Source organism: Saccopteryx leptura, chromosome 4, assembly GCF_036850995.1.
Source record: "Saccopteryx leptura isolate mSacLep1 chromosome 4, mSacLep1_pri_phased_curated, whole genome shotgun sequence".
Taxonomy (NCBI): Eukaryota; Metazoa; Chordata; class Mammalia; order Chiroptera; family Emballonuridae; genus Saccopteryx; species Saccopteryx leptura.
Window position 1 is genome coordinate 211,979,531 of NC_089506.1, and position 24,769 is coordinate 212,004,299.

The 24,769-nt window shown below is 43.1% G+C and overlaps 1 protein-coding gene across 2 annotated transcripts in view; it reads left to right on the top strand.

The window, feature by feature from the left end:
- Positions 1–252: 252 nt before the first annotated feature.
- TRAP1 (TNF receptor associated protein 1) overlaps positions 253–24,769 on the top strand; it is a 197,228-nt gene continuing 172,711 nt past the window's right edge. For both annotated transcript variants that reach the window (XR_010751169.1, XM_066382716.1), the window contains exons 1-2: positions 253–382; positions 24,096–24,260. Coding sequence is in view for 1 of the 2 variants with exons in the window: in XM_066382716.1 (XP_066238813.1) it covers positions 307–382; positions 24,096–24,260 (241 nt within the window). In the remaining variant the exon portion in view is untranslated. The remainder of the gene's footprint in view (positions 383–24,095; positions 24,261–24,769) is intronic.

A 24,769-nucleotide genomic window follows, 5' to 3' on the forward strand; every position in this document is an offset into this window, starting at 1 on the left:
TTCAAATCCTCCCGGGTGGATGCGAACATCTGCCCCATTTTAGGGATGCACAAACGAAAGCCCAGCTGACTGTGGAGTGCCAGGGTTGCTCTGCGTTCGGCCCGTCGCCCTTGACAACGCGACACAAGGTCACGGAGGTCCTGTCCCCAGGTCCAACTAGCCCCACACGTTCCATGCAGGCCCCCGCTGACCCGCCGGCGCAGGCAGGGACAGGGCAGCCCGGCGCGCACCGTGACGTCACCGCGCCGCACCCAAGGAAAGCCTCGTCCCGGCGCGCACCTGCGCGGGGCGCTCGAGAGGACGGCCATGGCGCGCGAGCTCAGGGCGCTTCTTCTGTGGGGGCGTCGGCTGCGTGCGTTCCCTCTGGCGGCCACTCCGGCAGGTGAGGGCAGCCGGACCAGTGGGCCCGGGTTGGGGTTCAAAGAGCACCCCGGGACTCCGATCCCGTTTCGTCCTCTGTCGGAGACGCGGGGACTGCAGCCCTCGCGTGGCGTGGGAGCCTGGGAGATTTATTCGTCTAACGCGCGGCGAGCGGCGGACGCCCAGCGCTCGGTGCGTTTTGGTTCCTCCTGGCTCAGCCTCGCATCATTCTGCGCGGCATCCCCAGGCCGTAACGCCTGAGTCCCGGCTCGTGTGACTACAGAAGGGGCTTTTTCCTGGGCCGGATGAGGTGGAGGGGCCTTGGGCTCCTGGCTCCTGGCTCCTGGCTCGTGGAGCTGAAGGCAGTTTCGAGGAGCGAATTCTGAGAGTGTGGACTGGGAACCGACTTCACCAGCCTGGTCACTTAAGTCCCTTAGTTGCGCTTTTCTTCCTTCCCGCTTTCAAGTTGTTTTATACACGAGTAATGCATTAGCTGCTTGCTCCCTCGTTCAGTTGACACAAACCCTAGTGCCCACTCCGCCCGGCAGGGCACACACGGCAGGGAACCAAACAGAGCCGGCACCGGCGGCCCTCCTGCAGCCCCTAGACCCGAGTTGGTGGCTGCCCGTCCTGAGGGCCTAGGATTGGTAGATGCTGAAATGAAGGATCGTAATCTGTGCTCCTCGCTGGGAAGTAACCATAGGTGAACATGTTCGCTTTCCTCCCAGGCTCCAACAGTTACACACATATTAATAGACTTGTCTATTCTTATGTATAAAGGTCTAAACCACATATGCATTGTTACAGAATTTTTGTTTCAAGGCTCCCAGCATGGCTTACACATATTTTTTTATTGGAACGGAAAGAAATATCGATTTGTTGTTCCACTCATTTATGCATTGATTGGTTAATTCTTGCACGCAGGCTGACAGTGGTGGGGGGTGGGGAGACGTCCCAACCCGCAACCTTGGGTATCTGGACCATGCTCTAACCATCTGACCCAGCCAGGCAGGCTTGCACATACATACATTATATGTATTTTCGTCAGTATGCACAGGTCTGCGACTTTCCACTGGCTGCGTATATCCTGTATTATGGACAAATCCTCACTTACTTAAAATTGTCCTGTTAATGGACATAATTAAGAGTATTTCCAGTTGGCTTTTTTTGTTTTTGCTTTTGGTTGTTAAACTGCTTTGTAGAATGGGCGCTATTTAAATCTTTGTGCACATCTATGGTATTTCTCTAGAATTATAGAACTAAAGTTTTAGAATTGATGGTTCAGAGACCATGCAAATTTGAAATGTTAGCCAATATTGACAAATTATTGTCCAAAAGGCTTTATCATTTTATATTACCATTAGCAGCAAATGAGAGTACCGATAGCAAGGTATCTTCTCCAACACGATATTAGATCTTTTCCAAACCAATGGTTTATAGACTATTTCTTGTCTAATTTACATTTACATGGAGCAAGAATGTTTTCATTTGTTTAATGGCCATTTGTATATCTTCTATGAATTTCTTCTTTATATCTTTTCACACTTTTTTTTTTAAATACAACTTTTTTTTTTATTCATTTTAGAGAGGAGAGGGAGAGACAGAGAGAGAGAGAGAGAGAGAGGAGAGAGAGAGAGAGAGAAGGGGGGAGAAGCTGGAAGCATCAACTCCCATATGTGCCTTGACCAGGCAAGCCCAGGGTTTTGAACTGGCAACCTCAGCATTTCCAGGTCGACGCTTTATCCACTGCACCACCACAGGTCAGGCTCTTTTCACACTTTTTATTGTTACTCAAGTTTTAAATTTTGCTGTACTCTCTAACCTTTTGTTTATGTGTGTGTGTGAGAGAGAGAGAAAGAGAGAGAGATGAGAAGCAGCAACTTGTAGTTGCATCACTTTAGTTCATTGATTGTTTCTCATACGTGCATTGACTGGGGGGCTCAAGCAGAGCCAGGGACCCTGTGCTCAAGCCAGAGACCTTTGGCTTTTGGGATCATCATGTCAATCCCACTCAAGCTGGCAATCCTGCGCTCAATCTGGTGAACCCGTGCTCAAGCCAGTGTCCTGGGGGTTTTGAACCTGGAACGTCAGCCTCCTGGGTTGACATTGCATTGTGCCACCACTGGTCAGGTTGGTTTTTTTGTTTTTTTTTGTATTTTTCTGAAGTTGGAAACGGGGAAGCAGTCAGCTCTCACATGCATCCGACCAGGATCCACCCAGCATGCCCACCAGGGGGCGATGCTCTTCCCATTCAGGGTGCCGCTCTGTTGCTACCAGAGCCATTCTAGCGCCTGAGGCAGAGGCCATGGAGCCATCCTCAGTGCCCGGGCCAACTTTGCTCCAATGAAGCCTCGGCTGCGGGAGGGGAAGAGAGAGAGAGAAAGGAGAGGGGGAGGGGTGGAGAAGCAGATGGGCGCTTCTCCTGTGTGCCCTGGCCGGGAATCGAACCCGGGACTCCTGCACGCCAGGCCGACGCTCTACCACTGAGCCAACCGGCCAGGGCTCGGTCAGTTTTTTTTTCCTTATTCTTAAAACCCTTTAACACTTCTTGCGATACTGTTTTGGTGGTGATGAACTCCTTTAGCTTTTTCTTGTCTGGGAAGCTCTTTATCTGTCCTTCAATTCTAAATGACAGCTTTGCTGAGTAGAGCAATCTTGGTTGTTGGTCCTTGCTTTTCAGTACTTTGAATATTTTGTGCCAGTTTCTTCTGGTCTGCCCTCCTCTCACTTAAAAAAGAAAGAAAGACAAAATGTGAAATAGTTCTTATTTATATCATACTTGGTAAAATGAGAGATGATCTGATTGCGATATTCAATTCCAGAAAAATAATCAGTGTATTTATCACAGCTTAAAATACTATGTGTCTGTGCCTAAAGCACATAACTTAAGATGCAGTATGAAACAAAACCATAATAAGGATTTTGACTGATAGATGGAAAAGATGGGTGATTTTTTTCAAAAGGAAAAGAAACACCCATTGTATTTTGACTAATTTGTCTTACTTGGCAGTTCCTTACTTGTATTTTTAATTGCTGCTTACTAGTCAAAAATGGCCTTGCAGGACCCTGGCCAGGTAGCTCATTAGGTTACTAGTGATTTTCAACCTTTGTTTCTCACGCACTCATAAACTAATTACTAAAGAAAAAGGGGCCCTGACCTCTTCTTTAGTAACGAATTTATTTGTGCCATGAGATGAAAATGGTTGTATTTAGTCAGGGGCACTGACCTTAGTAATTAGTGTGTGTTTGTGCCATGAAAAAAAAGGTTGAAAATTGTCCTGATACACCAAGGTTGTTGGTTTGTTCCCTAACCTGGGCACATACAAGAATCAACCAGTGAATGCATAAATAAAGTGAAATAACAAAAGGATGCCCCCCCCCCTTTCCCTTCCACTTTCTCTAAAATCAATCAATAAAAATTACATAAATGAAAATGACCTTGCAGGACCACTAACGCCATCTATCTCTAGGCTGCCTGAATGTTCTACTTGAGCATAGTGACGTATATACTGACCAGGCAGTGGTGCAGTGGATAGAGCGTCAGACGGGATGCATAGGACCCAGGTTCAAAACTCCAAGGTCACTGGCTTGATCGTGAGATCATAGACATGACCCCATGGTCGCTGGTTTGAGGCCAAAGGTCACTGGCTTGAAGCCCAAGGTCTCTGGCTTGAGCAAGGGGTCACTCGCTCTGCTGTAGGCCCCCAGTCAAGGCAATATGAGAAAGCAATCAATGAATGACTAAGGTGCTGCAACAAAGAATTTATGCTTCTCATCTCTCTCCTTTCTGTCTCTCTGTCCCTATCTGTCCCTCTCTCTGTCTCTGTCAAAAAAAAAGTTTCTTGATTATAAAAAGAGTTGCTTCTCCAGTAGATTTTTTTTTTCTTTTTTTTTTTTTCCGAAGCTGGAAACGGGGAGGCAGTCAGACAGACTCCCGCATGTGCCCTACCAGGATCCACCCGGCATGCCCACCAGGGGACGATGTTCTGCCCCTCTGGGGCATCGCTCTGTTGTATCCAGAGCCATTCTAGTGCCTGAGGCAGAGGCCACAGAGCCATCCCCAGCGCCCGGGCCATCTTTGCTCCAATGGAGCCTCGGCTGTGGGAGGGGAAGAGAGAGACAGAGAGGAAGGAGAGAGGTAGGGGTGGAGAAGCAGATGGGCGCTCCTCCTGTGTGCCCTGGCCGGGAATCGCACCCCGGACTCCTGCACGCCAGGCCGACGCTCTACCGCTGAGCCAACCGGCCAGGGCCTCCAGTAGATTTTTTGGCATCTCAAGAAATGAGGGTGTTCTTGCTTTGAAAAAGTTTGATACTAAGAAATATATGCTTGTTAATTTGGTGACCTAACTTATACATCAACAAAAAGTTAATAGAAGCCTGACCAGGCAGTGGCGCAATAGATAGAGCATCGGACTGGGATGCGGAAGGACCGAGGTTCGAGACCCCGAGGTCACCAGCTTGAGCGCGGGCTCATCTGGTTTGAGCAAAAGCTCACCAGCTTGGACTCAAGGTCGCTGGCTCGAGCATGGGTTACTCGGTCTGCTGAAGGCCCACAGTCAAGGCACATATGAGAAAGCAATCAATGAACAACTAAGGTGTCACACGAAAAACTGATGATTGATGCTTCTCATCTCTCTCCCTTCCTGTCAGTCTGTCCCTCTCTCTGACTCTCTCTCTCTGTCCCTGTAAAAAAAAAAAAAAAAAGTTAATAGAAGAGCCTGACTGGAGCACAGTGGATAAAGCATCAACCTGGGACGTTGAGGTTCCCAGTTCAAAACCCCAAGGTTGCTGTCGGGAGCCGATCCACTAATGCTGGCTAACTAGGTCACAGCAGAAGAAGATCCACAACTGCTGGTTGACAAAGTCACAGCAAAAGAAGATAGAGTCACCGCAGTAAGACCAACAGCTGCGGGTTGACAAAGTCACCGCAAGGAAAGGCACGATACTTCCCCCTTTAATCTTTTGAATTAATCTGGCCTTATATCCCCCCTTTTTCTGGGTGTGTGCTATTATTTGTGGCACAGGGATAATAGTACCGTACTTTCCCTGCAGATTTGTAGTAATTTCTTTGGAAATGAGACAGAAGGTGTAAGTTCCACAGAAAAGCCTGTAAGCCCCTTGAACTGGGCTCATAAACATAAGAGGCTGGCTATGATATCCCTCGTAAAGGGTTAAGTTTGTAGGAGAATTTCTTATTATTAATCATGTTAGAAAGAATATAGCCAGAACTTAGCTAGTGTATGAATATAGTAAATAAATAAAGTTTAACCAGACAATAGAATCTTAGATAAGGTGTTATGGAATGGCCTGTTGCATGGCCTGGGATAGGAATGCAGTCAGCAAGAAAAGGATGTTTTGCTAAGAGAATTGTTTTATGACTGAAGGCAGTTGCTGGACTTTCTCAGTGAGACACTCATGAGATTTATAAACTTTCCCAAAAATTCTTTCTTCTGATAATGAGAGGTATGGCAGGGGGCATCCATAGAAGCAATAGCAATTAATGTCTTCTGAAATTATGTTGCTACTAAGCTATCTTGCGAGTGCACTCTATATATCTTTAAGTAAAAGTTACTCTTAATGTTAAGTCAGTTTCTCAATGGGCAAGCCTTTTGTTATCTTGTGAGAAAAGCCAGGACACTGCATAAATTCCAGGCCATTTGCCTGAGCAAGCGGTGGTCCTTTGCTAGTCCTTAATGATTTTGTCTGTTAATCTCTCTCTGCCCCTTGACTCACAAACAACAGTAAAGTTGAGTTATTAGTTAGTACTAATCCTTTAAAAGCTTTTACCGATGTTATCGCTATTCAAGTTATTTTTTAGTTGTACTTTGAATGATTTGTAGTTTACAGATATAAACTAACTGTTATCTGGAAACATGTAAACATAGTGAAACAGAAGCAATGATTAATACCATGTAATTGTAACTTGGTGTGTGTGTATAAAAAAGGAGCTGTACTAGCATTTGGTAGAGATGCCTGGCAGTAAATGCTAACTAGAGAATAAAGAGAAAGAAAAGAATTCGGCTCTCTCACTCGATTTCGCCGACGCCGTCTCTTCCTGTGGGACCCCTGGATCCCCCCCGGGGCTGGACCCCGGCATTTGGCGCCCGAACAGGGACCTACAGGTAATCCCCCCTCGTTGTCTCGGGACGGCTAGGACTCCACTCAGGGTGCTGCAGACCCCCCTGTAAGAAAGACAGGGTGAGGATAGGTGGAGAATTTCAGAACTTAAGATTTTGAGAAGTCATGGGCCATACTGAGTCTAAAGAAAGAAGACTCTTTATAAAAGTCATTAAGTATACACTTTCCCAAAAAGGAGTTAATGTTTCCTCTAAACAAGTAGCTCGTTTTATGAAATTCATACAAAAATGTTCTCCATGGTTTCCAGATGAGGGAACGCTTGATTTCGAGGAATGGGTTCAAGTTGGAGAAGATTTAAAACTTTATTATGAGGTACATGGACCAGAAAAGGTCCCAGTTGATACAGTTGCTTTATGGAGCTTGATTAAAGATGCCTTAAATCCAGAACATGAGATGCATAAACTTTCTAAGGCAACTGCTCCTCCAAAAGAAGAGACTCCGTTAATTAGAAGTAAAAGGCAGTCTCAAGATACTACAAATCATGCTATGGCCTCTTTAAAATTAAGTAAACATCAGGATAATAGTGAAAATCTTTTATCTCCAACAGATGAGGCTGAATTAGAAGATGAGGCAGCTAAAAATAATAGGGATAATGAGGATTGGAAGTCAAAAACAGTCTTGCCCATATTATATCCCTCCAAGACTGACAAAAAGGATGAAAATAAGGCTATTAAAATGTCTTTGCCTCTACCAGTACAATCACCAGATGATAATGAAAAGAAAAAATCATCTGGGTTAACAGGGTTGCAGAAGGCAATTCAAGCTTCTTGCGACCAAGGGGAAACTGATTTGGCATTATGTTTCCCTGTGGCTGTGGCTGGTGAATTTGATGATGAGGAGGATCCTACATGGGAGCCGCTTTCTTATAAATTATTGAAAGAGTTGAAAATGGCTTGCAGTCAATATGGACCCACCTCTCCTTATACTATGTCTTTGATAGAAACAGTTTCTCATAATTGGATGACTCCTTATGATTGGGAACAAGTGGCTAAAGCTTGTTTATCTGGAGGAAATTATCTCCTTTGGAGAGCTGAATATGAGGAGCAAGCTAAACAACAGGCAGTTAGGAACAGGAGGACTCATGATCCTGTGATTAGAGAAATGATTACGGGAGAAGGAGAATTTGCTGATGTTAGTGAACAGTTAAAACTTTCTAAACCAGCTTTGATACAAGTGAATAATTGTGCTATATCAGCTTGGAGAAAGTTGCCAGCTTTGTCTGGTGGAGATGTTACTGTGGTAGGAGTAAAACAGAAAGGTGATGAACCTTATGAGGAGTTTGTTGCTCGGTTGATTCAAGCAGTAAGAAGAGTTATTTCAAATGAGGCAGCAGGAGATATTATAATTAAACAGTTGGCTTATGAAAATGCTAATTCCACTTGCCAGGCTATGTTGCGGTCAGTGAGGAGAGAAGGAACGATAGGAGATTTCATCAAAGCCTGTCAGGATGTAAATCCTGCTTTTGTTCAGGGAGTAACTATTGCTGCAGCTTTAAAAGGAGAAACGTATCCTCAATTTATTAAGACTATGTATCAAGGAAAAATGCCTTCTGTCAATGAAGCTTCCTCTAAGGGAAGTCTTACTTGCTTTACTTGTAATCAAACGGGCCACTTTAGCCGACAATGCCCTAACAAGAGTGAGCAAGCAGGCCCAGGAGTGCAAGGGACAGCTCCCATAATTAATAATGCTAATAATAATGTCCCATTGCCTAAGACTTTGTGTCCACGCTGTCAAAAAGGATATCATTGGGCAAAGCAGTGCCGTTCTAAATTTCACAAAAACGGACAGCCATTAGGACCAAAGTTAGGAATAGAATGGCAGCCCCCACATAATTCAAATCTGACAAGTAATCCAAGTAGCAATCAGGGAAACTGGCAAGGGGGCCAGCCTCAGGCCCCGATAACAATTGGGGCCAGCCTGAATCCATTTGTCAACTCCGGTCTGTCTCAGACCTCACCCGGGCCTCCCGCGTGGCAGGCGGGAATTCTACCACTGAACCACCCATGCCTCCATGCAAAATATGAGAAGCAAGCCTCTTGTGGGGGTTGAAATGGAGGGATTCCGGCTGCCGGTTGCAGCAGCTATTAGAAGTCAAGAATGATTAGAAAACTGAGATGAGTTTTAAAGTTGTGTTATTATCTGATTTTCTTTAGTAAAATAGAAGGACTTAAGAGTTTGGAAAAATTACAGTTTTTTTTGTTCTCCTCTTTCTCTCAACTCATTTTATTTCTTTCCTGTTCTATGCCTGAAAAGAGGGCAAAGGGAACACCTGTTTGGATATGGCTAAACAGAATCTCATAAACGGCCGTTCTTGAAACTTTTCAAGAGAGAGTTCTGTTTGGTTTCTATCCAATATGTTCCAATCAAAATTGCCCTGTGTAAAAATCAAGCAGGCCATATTCTAATCTCTAAAATCCCGGGTTTCTCTCTAATTTGTCTGATTTGTCTACTTTGTCTGATTCTTGTTTGTGTTTGGTCTTTGTTTAATGTTGTCTAAATGTGATTTTTTAAGTTCTTGCATGCAAAAATTGAATATGCTGGCTCTAATATTATAAAGATATCATCCCTACAAATTTATAATTTTAATTGAAACAGGTAAAGCATGCTCATTTAAATTTAAATAGAATAAAAGATGAATCCTAAAGGCTTGTTGATTTTGACTAAACTGCTTCAAGCTTCAGGCTGCTTGCTGTGGCTACAGAGCATGAAGCAGAGTAGATTTGCCTAACAAAGGTGTAGATTTTTTTAATATAGAAAAATAATGAAAGTCACTGGAATTTTCCAGCTTTAACGTGTTCTTTAAATTGCCTGTTAATTAATGGAGTAGAAATGTTTTTATGAATATAGGAAACTCGTATACTGGAACTCCTGCAAATCTTCTTTATCATGCTTCTTACTTTAAAAAATTTCTTTTGAATGTTGATATACAGGATTATTCAACAGTTGAAGAGACGCTGGAATCCTACAGGAGATGCTGAACCTGTTTCTTCGGAAAACTTTTACTCTCTTTTGTTTAATCCAGCTAATAACACTGTTTTGTCTTTTTACAAATAGCTCCAGATATACGAAAATGATTTATATAGGCAAATAAGGACCCTTAAACCCCTCACCAGTTGCGGTGCCTCATGGCTACAGTGTAATTGTTATAGATTTACAGGACTGCTTTTTTACTATACCATTAGCTACACAGGATTGTCGAAGGTTTGCATTTAGTCTGCCATCAGAAAATTTTAAACAACCTTATGAGAGATATCAATGGAAGGTATTACCCCAGGGAATGAAAAACAGTCCCACGCTTTGTCAAAAATTTGTGAATCAAGCTTTAGATCCAATAAGATTAAAATATCCTGATCTTTATTTAATTCACTATATGGATGACATTTTGCTTGCTCTGCCTGATCGGGAAAAATTGCATAATATTTTACAAGAAACAACTCAGTCTTTACAGAATTTTGGATTAAAAATTGCCCCTGAAAAAATTCAAGTACAGCCACCTTTTAATTACTTGGGACGTGTTCTGTCTACAGACATTGTCAGTCCTCAAAAGTTACAATTAAGAAAAGATCATTTAAAAACTCTAAATGACTATCAAAAATTATTGGGAGACATTAATTGGATCAGACCCTATTTGAAATTAACTACAGCAGAGCTTAAGCCATTGTTTGATATTTTGAGAGGAGATGCTGATCCAACTTCTCCTCGAGAGCTCACAGAAGAAGCGGCAAAAGCTCTTAGAAAAATAGAAGAAGTAATTAATAATCAACATTTAGTCAGAGTTATTATAGAGGAACCATGGCAGCTTGTGATTTTAGCCACTGAACACACTCCTACCGGATGTTTGTGGCAGAATGGCCCTCTAGAGTGGCTTCACTTACCTGTCTCTCACAAGAAAGTTATTATGCCCTATACTGATTTGGTGGCTACTCTTATAATTAAAGGAAGAAACCGCAGCAGAGAGTTGTTTGGTAAAGAAATGGCGGAAGTCATTGTTCCTTATAATAAGGATCAATTTCAAGCATTATTACAGCTAAATTCAGAATGGCAAATTGCTTTTAGTAATTTTACAGGGCAGGTTTTATTTCATCTTCCTGCTCACCCACTGCTGCAATTTCTAAAAAGACAATCAGTAATTTTTCCCACTAAAACTTCTAGAAATCCGCTGCCGCCACCAGCTGCACTGGTTTTTACTGATGGCTCATCTAATGGTAAAGCTGTAACAATTATAGGGGATGAGCATATTATCACTGAAACTCAGGAGAAATCAGCGCAAAAAACAGAAATTATTGCTGTTATAACAGCATTTCAAAAATTGAAACATGTTCCCTTTAATTTGTTCACTGATTCACAGTATATAGTTAAAATGTTTCCTCACATTGAAACTGCTTCTTTACCACATCATCTAACCACGATTTTTTCACTTTTAAACAGCCTACAAAAGCAGATTCATTCCAGAACTCTCCCTTTCTTTATCGGCCACATTCGCTCTCACACTTCTATTCCAGGGCCACTACACGAAGGAAATCGTCTTGCTGATTTTCTTACACAGCAGAAAGCAGTGTTTACAGCAGTAGAAGAAGCAAAACTTTCACATGCTTTACATCACCAGAATGCATCTGCACTCCGGTGGCAGTTTCAACTATCTCGTGAAGCTGCTCGAGCTATCGTGCGTAGCTGTAACACTTGCCCTACTCACTTTTCTAATCGTAGTTTTGGAGTTAACCCACGAGGACTCCGACCCAATGACCTTTGGCAGATGGATGTCTGTCATATTTCATCTTTTGGCAAACTTTGCTATGTACATGTTTGTGTTGATACCTTTTCAAATGTTGTTGCTTGTACTGCACGAACTGGAGAGGCCTTTAAGGATGTAGTACAACATCTTTTTCACTGCTTTGCTATTCTAGGAATGCCAAAGGCTATTAAAACTGATAATGCTCCAGCATATACATCAGCTGCCTTTAAAAGGTTTTGTAACACCTTTAATATTTCACATATTACTGGCATCCCTTACAATCCACAGGGACAAGGTATAGTAGAAAGGACTCATCAGACCCTGAAAATGCAGATTCAAAAACTACGGGAAGGTGAGTTAAAATATAGTTCCCCACATCAGCTTTTAAATCATGCTTTGTTTGTCATTAACAATCTTAATTCAGACTCTCAAGGCCACACTCGCATGCTGAGACACTGGAATCTGGATCTGGATAAGCCTAAACCAATGGCAAAGTGGAAGGATTTATTGACAGGTCAATGGAAAGGTCCAGATGTAATTTTAACTCAAGGGAGAGGGTATGCTTGTATATTTCCACAGGACGCTGACTCGCCTCTTTGGATCCCAGACCGGCTGATTCGCCATGCCTCGCCGGAGGTCTCCGCTGCCGCTGCCGCCCCCTCCTTATCTCCCTCCTCCTCCTCCTTATACACCATCCAGTCCGGAGGAGACTTCTGTGCCACCCGCGTCACCAGTGACTTTCCAGCAAAAGCCATCAAAGAACTCTCTGTATAATCCTGTTACTCGAGGGATACAGCGATTGTCACTACAGGGAGCTAGACGACCTCCCTATCAACGGATGGCTCGCTCTACTCGAACTGTCAACCCACCAACCTGGGGCCAGTTGAAGGCGTTGTCTGAAAGGGCTGATTCAATTTGTCGTCAACAAAATATAGAGCGTAACCCTGTTAATATGTTTATTGCTATGCTAGCTGTACTTTCAATTCAGGTACTTAATGTTGAGGCTACTGGACAAAACAAATCTTATTGGGCTTATATTCCAAATCCACCATTAGTTAAGCCTGTTACTTGGGGAGGAGATGATATACCTGTGTTTAATAATCATACTAAGTTTTTAGGAGGATCATGTAGTTCTTTTATTATGCATAAAACTGATTCAAATTTCTCATTTCATGGAAAAACGGATAAGGTACCTATATGTTTTATGTTTAATAATACTCACAAGATTTCTGGGTGTTTTCCTACTACACTTAAGACTATTTTGACTGACTCTCCTAAAAGTAATAAACCTGGACACCCAACAAGAGACTTATGGTCTCTCACAATTTTAATGCCTGGAGGCCCTGACACCCATGAGTATAATCCTGTTACATTGCCTCCTAAGGGATTTCACCCATGTAAACTTTATCCTCCAAAAAAGGCAACTCAAGAGCCTTACTGGTGGTCTGTGGAGAATAGATTTGGTTTTCCCCCATGGCAAGAATGTACATATTACAATTATATGAATTATACTGCATATGCTGTTAATTTCACTGTACAAGATTGGTCTAGTCCTTATTCTGAATATGATTATAGAAAATTAGTGCAGAAAATGAGAGACGATTACAGTTGGTCAGATAAATATAATCCTTTAAATAAAATCGTCACACGTTGGCAGTCTGCTGGATGGATACCTGCACAGCTGACTTATCAGGATGAATTAACCACCAGGTATCAAACAAAGCTTTGGCAGCTAATTGCAGCTGCTGCACCAGCATATTTGGTTAGGCCTTACCCTTATCCTGCTCAGAATATTTTTGTTCAGGCTTGTGTACAGGCTCCTTATGTACTCTTGATTGCTACAATGGACAGTAATCTTTCTGTTAGTACTTATAATTCTATATTTAGCATTTCCTGCTCTCGCTGTGTTTTAACAAATTGTCTATCTATTGACACCAAAGCTCAAGTTATGTTTATTTTGCGACAGCCACCTTATGTGATGTTACCTGTTAGTCTGTCTCAGCCTTGGTATGATGACCCAGGGTTGCATGCACTACAGGCTGCTTCTGAAGCGCTTGCTCACCATCGAGGAAAGCGATTTGTTGCTGAATTGATTTTGGGAATTACTGCTCTTATTGCTATTATAGGATCTGTAGCTGCTTCCACCACTGCTTTAGCTCAATCAGTTCACACTGCAAATCATGTGGATAGTTTATCTCGTAATATATCTCTTGCATTAGCAGTACAGGAGACTATAGATAGGAAGTTAGAATTGAAAGTGAATGCTTTAGAGGAGGCTTTTATTCACATATGTAATGAGCTGTTAGCTATGAAAGCTAGAATGACTCTTAGATGCCATGCAGGATTCAGGTGGATATGTGTGACTCCTTTAGAATACAATCAGTCTATCATAGCATAGAATAATGTACAGAATCATTTGTTAGGTGTATGGAATAATAGTGATATTAGTTTAGATTTAAGGGAATTACATCAGCAGATACAAAACTTAGGACATTCAGGCTCTTTAGTCTCTGCCTCAGAAGTAGCTGATCAATTTGTTGAAAACATTAAAAGTATGTTTTCTATGCATGGCCTGACCTCTCTGGCTACTGATATAGGCATAATAATAGCTGTGGCAATTATCACTCTTCTTGTCCTTCCAGTCATGTTCCGACTCTTAAACAGCAATCTCAGAGAAACAACGGTGAAAATACAAAAGCTTTATTTAAATAATAAAAAAGGGGGAGATGTCGGGAGCCGATCCACTAATGCTGGCTAACTAGGTCACAGCAGAAGAAGATCCACAACTGCTGGTTGACAAAGTCACAGCAAAAGAAGATAGAGTCACCGCAGTAAGACCAACAGCTGCGGGTTGACAAAGTCACCGCAAGGAAAGGCACGATACTTCCCCCTTTAATCTTTTGAATTAATCTGGCCTTATATCCCCCCTTTTTCTGGGTGTGTGCTATTATTTGTGGCACAGGGATAATAGTACCGTACTTTCCCTGTAGATTTGTAGTAATTTCTTTGGAAATGAGACAGAAGGTGTAAGTTCCACAGAAAAGCCTGTAAGCCCCTTGAACTGGGCTCATAAACATAAGAGGCTGGCTATGATATCCCTCGTAAAGGGTTAAGTTTGTAGGAGAATTTCTTATTATTAATCATGTTAGAAAGAATATAGCCAGAACTTAGCTAGTGTATGAATATAGTAAATAAATAAAGTTTAACCAGACAATAGAATCTTAGATAAGGTGTTATGGAATGGCCTGTTGCATGGCCTGGGATAGGAATGCAGTCAGCAAGAAAAGGATGTTTTGCTAAGAGAATTGTTTTATGACTGAAGGCAGTTGCTGGACTTTCTCAGTGAGACACTCATGAGATTTATAAACTTTCCCAAAAATTCTTTCTTCTGATAATGAGAGGTATGGCGGGGGGCATCCATAGAAGCAATAGCAATTAATGTCTTCTGAAATTATGTTGCTACTAAGCTATCTTGCGAGTGCACTCTATATATCTTTAAGTAAAAGTTACTCTTAATGTTAAGTCAGTTTCTCAATGGGCAAGCCTTTTGTTATCTTGTGAGAAAAGCCAGGACACTGCATAAATTCCAGGCCATTTGCCTGAGCAAGCGGTGGTCCTTTGCTAGTCCTTAATGATTTTGTCTGTTAATCTCTCTCTGCCCCTTGACTCACAAACAACAGTAAAGTTGAGTTATTAGTTAGTACTAATCCTTTAAAAGCTTTTACCGATGTTATCGCTATTCAAGTTATTTTTTAGTTGTACTTTGAATGATTTGTAGTTTACAGATATAAACTAACTGTTATCTGGAAACATGTAAACATAGTGAAACAGAAGCAATGATTAATACCATGTAATTGTAACTTGGTGTGTGTGTATAAAAAAGGAGCTGTACTAGCATTTGGTAGAGATGCCTGGCAGTAAATGCTAACTAGAGAAAAAAGAGAAAGAAAAGAATTCGGCTCTCTCACTCGATTTCGCCGACGCCGTCTCTTCCTGTGGGACCCCTGGATCCCCCCCGGGGCTGGACCCCGGCAGGTTGCCAGCTGGTCCGCTTGAATGCGAGCTTGCTGGCTTGAGCAGGGGTCACTGCCTTGAGTGCAGGATCATTGACATGATCCCAAGGTCGCTGGCTTGAGCAAGGAGTCACTGGCCTGGCTTGACACCTCCCCCCCAGTCAAGGGACGTTTGAGAAGCAGTCATTGAACAACTAAAATGAAGCAACTATACCTGACCTGTGGTGGTGCAGTGGATAAAGCATTCAACATGGAATACTAAGGTCGCCAGTTTGAAACCTTGGGCTTGCCGGATATAGGCACATGCGAGAAGCAACTACGAACTGATGTTTCCCGCTCCTCCTCCTGCCTTTCTCTCTTTCCTGTCTCTAAAATCAATTTTTAAAATCTTAAATAATAAAGTGAAGCAACTACAGGTTGATTGATGCTTATCATCTCTCTGTCCTTCCACTCTCTCTGATCCTATCTCTATCTCAAAAATAACAAATAAAAATAAAACCCAAAAATTTAATAGAAGAAATGCCACAGGATGAAGGTTATTGCAGATGTTTTCAATGAGCAGTATAGAGAGTGAGTGTTTGGAATTTTTAGTAGGGAGAGACTGTTGTGACCTTGGGAGACAGGAGGTTTGATGGAAGAGAGGGCCTCAGCCTGGGTGTGGTTGCAGGTAGAAAGCAGAGCACTAGCAGGTGTGTGTGTGCACGTTTTTGAGATTCAAATTATTGGTGCTTCCCATTTTGTGCAACCCCAAACCACCAAATAGATTAAATTGTGACATTGTAGCCTGACACTGAGGTTTGTGGTTTTCCCATAGGGTATAAAGGAAACATGAAGACAGATATTGTGCAGAGAGTGTGTCTTTATCTGGTTCAGGCATATTTATTATTGCGTTATTGGTTTGTTCTTAAAAGTCGTTGTAAAAAAATTCAGCTAACATGAAATCAAGCCTGCTTTAAACAGTGCTCTTGACTAATATAAACTTGGAATTACGTTGGCAAGTCTTAAAGTCCTGGTTGGAAATGTTAGATTACTTAAATTTTCCCTTTTCCAAACTATGAGGATTTATATTACTCCCATTATAAACAACATATTAAATTATTTCAAAAGTATTTTGAGTACTAAGTGGGGGGAAAAACAAAAGACATAGTAAAAATAAAACATGGAAAAATTATTTAATCTTGGAGTGACAAAGGCCTTTACAAAAACTAATTTCCTTGATAGATAAAGAGCTCTTACAAATCAATAAGAAAATGATGGAAAATGTGGTAGAAAAATGATCAGAGGAAATCAACAGTCCATTAACAAAAAAGGAAATGGAAAATATTTTAAAATATGGATAGATACTCACTATTGCTTATAGTAAGAGAAACGTTAATGAAAAACTACAGTGAAGTTTTTACCTGACCAATAGAGTAAAAAGTTTTAGAATAACACTGTGTTGGTAGGAGGTAGGGGTTATATACACTTTCATATGTTGGTAGTGAGAATGTAAACTGATACAGCCTCTCTGGAGGGTGACTTGGCAGCATTGACTATACTTTTACCGGGACATAGCCTTGGACCTGGTGATTTCATTTCTGGATGTGTACTAGGATGTAAACTCATGCATAAATGAAATGACACATATACAAGAATATTCCTTAAAGCAGTCTTATTTTAAAACTTTTATTTTTTATTTATTTATTTATTTATTTATTTGTATTTTTCTGAAGCTGGAAACGGGGAGAGACAGTCAGACAGACTCCCACATGCGCCCAACCGGGATCCACCCAGCACGCCCACCAGGGGGCGATGCTCTGCCCACCGGGGGGGGGGGGCGATGCTCTGCCCCTCCGGGGCATGGCTCTGTTGTGACCAGAGCCACTCTAGCGCTTGGGGCAGAGGCCAAGAGCCATCCCCAGCGCCCGGGCCATCTTTGCTCCAATGGAGCCTCGCTGCGGGAGGGGAAGAGAGAGACAGAGAGGAAGGAGAGGGGGAGGGGTGGAGAAGCAGATGGGCGCTTCTCCTGTGTGCCCTGGCCGGGAATCGAACCTGGGACTTCTGCACTCCAGGCCGATGCTCTACCACTGAGCCAACCGGTCAGGGCCTATTTTTATTTATTTTTTTGACAGAAAGAGGGACAGACAGGCAGGAAGGAAGAGAGATGAGAAACATCAATTCTTTGTTACGGCTCCTTAGTTGCTCACCGATTGCTTTCTCATATGTGCCTTGGGGGGGGGGGCTATAGCAGAGAGAGTGACCCCTTGCTTGAGCCACCGACCTTGGGCTCAAGCCAGTGACCATGGAGGTCATGTCTATGATCCCATGCTCAAGTCAGCAACCCTGTGCTCAAGCCAGAGACCTCAGGGTTTCGAACTTGGGTCCTCTGCGTCGCAGTCTAATGCTCTATCCAATGCACCACCACCTGGTCAGGCGAAACATTCTATTTTTATAACTCATACTTTACAGAGATATTACAAAAGTAATACTCAGGATTCCCTTTCCCTTCACCTAATTTCCCCTAACAATATCTTATATGACCATGGTACAACTATTGACAACTGAAATAACACTGACACAATACTACTAAGTTATCTGCTGATGTTATTTTAATTTAGCCATCATTCCCATTGATGTCATTTTTTAGGGTCCTGAATCCCACATTGCACTTAGTTATGTTCCTTCAGTCTCCTTGGGTCTGTGATGGTGTTTGTCCTCAGATGGTGTTTGTCCTTCAGGACCTTGATTTCTTTAACCAGTTATTTTATAGGAGGTCCCTCACTTGGGTTTGTCTGATGTTTTCTTATGATTAGACTGAGCTGCATTTCTGGCAAGAAGAGGACAGAAGGGAAGGCTGTGTCTTCTCACTGTACCAGGAGCTGCAGGATGTTGACTCATCTCATTCCTGATGATGGCGATTGTGGTCACTTAGGGGATATTTGCCACTTTCTCCATGATAAGCTGCTGTTTTTCTCTTTAAAATCAATAAGTATCTTGTTGAGGATACTTTGACATTATGCAAATATTCTATTTCTGGTGGACCTTCAACAGTTTATACTTGTTACTACTATTACTGTGCTTGCCTAATGGTGATTGTCTATTCCATCATTCCTTATACATTAATTGCAGTTCTACTGTAAGGAGGAGTTCCTTTCTTTCCCCCATTTATTTATTATTTAAGTATAGACTAATAGTTACTTGTTTTATTTGTCACTCACTTTGTAGCCCATTGCTTCCATTATGTTGTTGCTCAGATTGTCCTAGACTTTGCAGTTGGGAGCACCTTCCTGTTGGAGCCTGTGTCCTCTTGACATGCCCCATCATTTCTGAGTCCTTCATCACTTTCTGGTACCGCAAGGTACTCCAGGCTTGTCGTGTGTATTTCCTAACGGTCCTGGTTCCTTTCAGTGGAGAATGGTATTTACAAACCAAGATCAGGTGCCAGAGAGGGTTGCTACCCACCCTGCTTTGCCCAGGTCAAAGGTACTTCCTGGGAGATGGGACTTTCAAGTGGGCAGTTCCAGGATGGTCGCTCTCCCCGGGGCCAGCTGTGCCCATTGCTACTGGGGTGTCATTGCCTCTAGGCCTGTCAGTGGAGAGAGCTAGGAAATACTGTGCGTGTTCTCACGCACACATGCACGCACCTCAGTCCTTGTTTCTGCATGGGGTCTGTATGTGTCTGAGCACTCAGGAGTTCATATGGATGCTTCCCGTCCTGCTGTAGCGCCACAGGCTTCCTCCTGGCCTCCCTCTCCTTATTTGTAACTCCGTTCTCCTGACCCAGGAGCCACCATCTACTTACTTGCTTGATCTTTGTATATACTAAAGCAGTGTCAGGTGGCTAACAGTTCTGGTACAGTAACCTTTTAGGTTACTTTACAGTATACAGTCAGAATACCAGGTTCTGAAGTTCCTTAGATTCAGTCTTCCAGTGTGGTTAGGTAGTTTGTGATATAGCTTTGAACATTTGTTACTATTTGTGTTTCATTTGCTGTTCCTCACAAACCCTGCTTGCTCTTAATCCTTTACTTTTTGAGTATGTGGAATATTACCATGGTTCTGAGAGTCAGAGATCCTCAAAAAGGTACCCTCAGAAATGTCACATTCCCCTCAGCTCTGCTACCCTATTCCCAATCCCTTACTCTTTCCATTCTATTCCCACATACCTGTTGTGAGTTGTTATGCCCCCCCCCCCCCAAGATCTTGAAATCATAACCCCCAGCACCTGTGAATGTAACTGTATTTGGAAATAGGGTCTTTGCATATGATCAAATTAAGATGAGGTCATTGGGGTGGACCTTAATCCAATGTGGCTGTGTCCCCATGAAAGGGAAATTTGGGCGTAGACACAGGGGAAACGATGTGAAGACACAGGGAGGAGAATTCTACCCACACACCAAGGAGGACCTGAGGCTACAGAAGCAGGAAGAGGGCCTGGAACAGATTCTCCCTCTCAGCCTTAGAAGGAACTGACACTTTGATTTTGGACTTCTAGCCTCCAGCACTGTGAGAGAAGTTTCTATTGTTTAAGCTGCCTAGTCTGTGGGGCTTTGGTGTGGCAGCCCTAGGAAACTAACACACACACCTTGTAGTCCAGTGTTTCCCACCTCCAGGCCGAGGACCGCTCAGCCAGAATTCCCTGCTGGTCCACAAGAGTTACCCGCCCTGATGTTGGATAAGGACTACAGACCCAGTAATCTTAGTCAAATTCGCTTATGCTCAGGGTGATTTCTGCTTTAGCAGTCCCTGAAATAATTCTATTTTCACCAATCCTCAAGGGTAAAAAGCTTGAAAACCACTGTTGTAGTCAACCAATTTCTTTTTTTTTAAATTTTATTTAACTTTTCCATTGATTTGAGAGGGGAGGCATCACTAGTTGTTTCATTTAGTTGTGCACTTATTGGTTGCTTCTCATACATGCCCTGACCGGGGGACCAAATCCGCGACCTCGGCACTGTAGGATGACGCTCTGTTCACTGAGCGACCCGGCCGGGGCACCAATTTCTTATGATTTGAATTGTGTGCCCCCAGAAAAGTATGTCCAAGTCCTAACTCCCCATAACCTGTGGATTTGACTTTATTTGGAAATAGGGTCTTTGCGGATGTAGTAAGTTAAGATGATGTTACATTGTGTTAGAGAGCCCCAAATCAAGTCTTAACTAGTGTCCTTACAAGAAGAGGTATCTTTGGACACAGGCTGTGCGCACAGGGAAGAGAAGGTGTGTGATGACAGGCAGAGACTAGAGTGAGGCATCTACAAGCCAGTGAGCATCAGGGATTGCAGGCAACCCCGGAAGCTTGGGAACAGCCATGGACAAACTCCCTCGACCTCTAGAAGGAGTCAGCCCTGCCAACACCTTTATTTTGGCTTTCTGCCCCCAAAACAGTGAGAGAATAAATTTCTATTGTTTTAATCCACCCATTTTGTGCAACTTGGTTACAGCATTCCTAGGAAATGAATACATGATCTCATTAGTTTGTAGTTTATTCTTCCTTTGTTTCTTTTGGAAATAGATTTCTCTGTATTGTCTCTTTCATGATGGACAGCATGCAGTGGATAACTCTTTAGCACTTTGGAGGATCATTTTAACAGCACAAAACTGGAAGCAGTTTAAACATGCATCAGTTGAGAACTAGTTGAATACTTACCCATTATAGTGGAATATTTTGTGTTTGTTATAAAGAATAAGCAGCTTTCTGTACTGATTTGGAATGATCTCTAAGATGTGTTCTTGATTATGTACACATGCAAGACTGGAAATTAAAAAAAGCTCTGCTAGCCATAAATCAAACAGCTACTCTCCCTCCTCCCCCACACCAATATGGGGGCAAGTTTAGAACAGGTAGTTTATGGAGGTCTCAAAATATTAAGAGCTGTTAGCCTCTAAACTTTTCAGTTTTCTATGATTTCTGTTTTCTGGGGGGTACAGATGGTTTTAGCTGAGAGGCAGTGGAGGAATGCAACCTGTTTTTTTCTGAAGACCAAAGGACAGATGGCAAGGAAAGGACTCTGTTAGCAGAGCAGTGTGGGACAGGAAAGAGAAATGATCAATTCAGTAAATTCTGCTTTTATGCAAATAGAATGGGTCAAGAGTACTCCAAATAAAATTCACCAGTGAGGAAAACCAGCATCTATACTTGAGTATGTGATGTTATCTAATGTTTTGGGGACATGTGAATAGGAACTTGGGAGGTGCTCCCTATATGCCAAGACTGAGCTTGATATAGGGAGAGAAGGGCAGAGACATGCCAGTGTTGGTGCCCCTACAGAAAGGGGCACAAGGAGCAAGAAGGATGTCAGCAAAGCTGCTGGGCTGGGGCTTCCGGAAGGAGGGAGGGTTCCGTTGGTTTGTGGCTAGTTTGGTGGAGGGTTTGGAATACCAGCCTGAAGCATTCAGAGTTGGCAAGGTTGCATTCAGGAATAAATTCTCCAGAACTTGGGGAATCAGATGGAATTGGTGTCAGAAGCTGAGTGTGTAGAAGTTTAAAGGATGGATTGGAGAGAACACTGCTGCAGGAGACCGGGTCCAGACTATGTGGGGACAAGGGACCAGACGGGAGTCATGTGGCTGGAGGTGGGGCAGGGACCATGCTGGGGGCTACCTTCATTTCACTACTAAAAGACTGAAAGCCTGCACCTCTCTCCTTCCCTGTGGTCAGCTAGAAGGGAGTGGTTGCCAGGTGCAATGTGGTAAAGGGAATATTAGATGAAAGAAGTTCGAAAATGCTTTCATTGTTTGCGGAGGCTGCTCACATGGAGACGTGGTCAAGAACCCCACCAACCTGTTGATTGCTGAGCTCTCTACTCTTCCTTTTCTGAAGGACCTCCTCATGATAGTGGCTTTGATGCTTACACCCTTGTCAGTCACAGTGTGTCATTTAGAATTCAAATCCAGATCCCGTCCTAAGGTGGATTTAGGTCTAACCTTCCTCAAACCTCTCTACTTTATCCCACTCTGACTGGTTTCTTCCTTAGAGTCCAAGGTCCCCCACCTTTGGTGGGAAATCTGCTTGTGTCTCCAGATGTGTCCGTGAGTGTTGGCCCTGGTGGAAGGAGCTCACCCATGGTCTCCGTGCTCAGGCTGGGGGCCAGCTGGGCGCTCAGGGACTCCAGGCCAGCCCTGGTTTATTCAACCTTCTCACCAAATATCACTTAATTCCAGAAGGAAGAAATGCCCCAAGGTTTGGGTTGTTTTTATTTGTTTTAGCTGTATGGATAAATACTGCAATTAAGCACAGAAAATTAAATATTTAGACTGGAAATTGAGCAATTTTTGAGTTGGGATAGATATTTTTACAGTGTTATGCATACAGATAAAGGCTCAGGCCATGTTATTTATAAATCCAGGAATAAGCTTTAAAAAAGACAAGCTTCTATACCTTGAAGGCATGTGGAAGTCAATATGTTGACTTTTAAAACTGTCGGGTTAGCCTGACCAGGGCGGCGCAGTGGATAAAGCATGGACCTGGAACACTGAGGTCGCTGGTTCCAAACCTCTGGCTTGCCTGGTCAAAGCACATATGGGAGTTGATGCCTCCTGTTCTTCTCCCCTTCTCTCTCTCTTTCTGTCTCCTTCTCTCTTTTATCCCCCCTCTAAAATGAATAAATAAGAAAAAAATTTTTAACCGTCAGGACAATATGAATCCCTCTGTGTCTTCCACATGTATAGTACATACCAGTCAGGCACAGTGCAGTAAGGTCTAGAGCAGTGGTAGTCAACCTGGTCCCTACCGCCCACTAGTGGGTGTTCCAGCTTTCATGGTGGGTGGTAGCGGAGCAACCAAAGTATAAATAAAAAGATAGATTTAACTATAGTAAGTTGTTTTATAAAAATTTATTCTGCCAAACTTAGCGAAAATCTGACATAAAGTACTTGGTAAGTAATTATTATTACATGCTTTAACTTGCTCTAACTCTGCTTTATAAATTTTATAAAGTAAAGTTACTTCCCTACTTTATAAATCACCATTACTGTGGAATTGGTGTGCGGTTAGAAAATTTTACTACTAACAGAGAAAAAAGTGGGCGGTAGGTATAGAAAGGTTGACTACCTCTGGTCTAGACGTTCACATGGGGGGTCTTGCATTTCTGGCCTGTGTCCTTGGAAGCATTGGCCATGAAGCCCGTACATGGTGCCAGTCCCCAGGCTGGTGGTCCTGGAGTCGGTGCATGACACTGTCCTGAGGGGCTGCTAGTAAGTTTGGTTCCTGCTCGGTACAGTGGAGAATCTGCCTGTGTTTGTAGCACCCGGAGGCAGAGGACTCATCTGTTAGCCAGGATGGAGATAGTCGTGTCAGATCATGGGTTTCCCATCTTCCCTGTATGGTTTCTGGGTCCACTGTGCTCAGCGGGTTACAGAAAACAAATGCAAAAGGCCGTGTAACGCCCTTTCCTGGGTATAGGTGGAAGAGATCGTGCGCGGCTTTTCAGTTTGAATATAGTAATTTTAAAAAGTCTTGACACTTTTAGACAAGAAAAGGAAAGGAATCAACAAAGATTCTTTAAAAAATAAGACTTTTTCAAAATATTAACATTTAAATAGTTGGATCCCTCTTAGGGGACATAATTGTAGTTACAATGTAAGGAAGGCTTACCTGTTGTTATTCAGCCCCCTGTGGGGGCTCTGAGCATTGAGCGATGAGGGACGTTCAAGTTGGGGGCATTTGTACAAGATCTCACTGGGGGCATATGTGGGAAAAGGGACCAAAGGCCCCTGCCTGCCTTCAGAGCTCGCCCCTGAGTTCTGATACTTTTATTGTTATATGACACGTGTGAAGATCTGTTACGAAATACGTTTATGAACACATTAGGGAATCTGTTTCTGAGTGCTTATTAACTCCTTTGTGCACATTTGTTTTTTGTTTTTTTTTAGGAAAACCAGTTCTATGTTCTTGGAGGGCGCCAGTCCAGTCCAGCCTCCCCAGGCGAAACCTGGCTTCGAGCTTCCACGTTGGACGTCCGTTCAGCTCGCAAGCTGCTGAGGACCGGAAGGAAGAGCCCCTCCACTCCATCATCAGCAGCACTGAGACTGTGCAGGGTACTCTGTTCCGCTGAGCTGGGGTCTGGGAAGGCTTAGCGCCTGGCTGGCTTGCGAAGGGAGGTTTTTGAGGTGGACGTACAGTAATAACTGATAGAGCCACCGCTCGCTTCAGATACAGGAAGGTCTTGGTTGGAGGTAGGGTTCCCCAAACAGTGAGTGCATCCTCTGTAGGAGCTTCGCACTTTCATTCTGCTGTGTCTTGCCCCCTCTGGTGGTTACCCATGGGTTCGCGGCGGGGCACCCTCTGAGTCGTGATTCATGGCACATCTGCTAATAATCATGAAAGTGGGAAGGAAACTCAGTCTTGGCTCTGCTGATGCAGGACCACAAGCTGAAGTTGTCCTTCCGTTCCTAAGAAGTGTAGAGAAGCAGTCTCTAGAGCCAATCCCAAAGTGGGTCCATTTCTGGCTTTTAAATGAGACAACAGAATATTTGATGTTTAGGTTAAGAAGAGAGTGAGGTTTGCTTGCTATTTTGCTTTCTAAGTAATTAATTTGGAAACCACT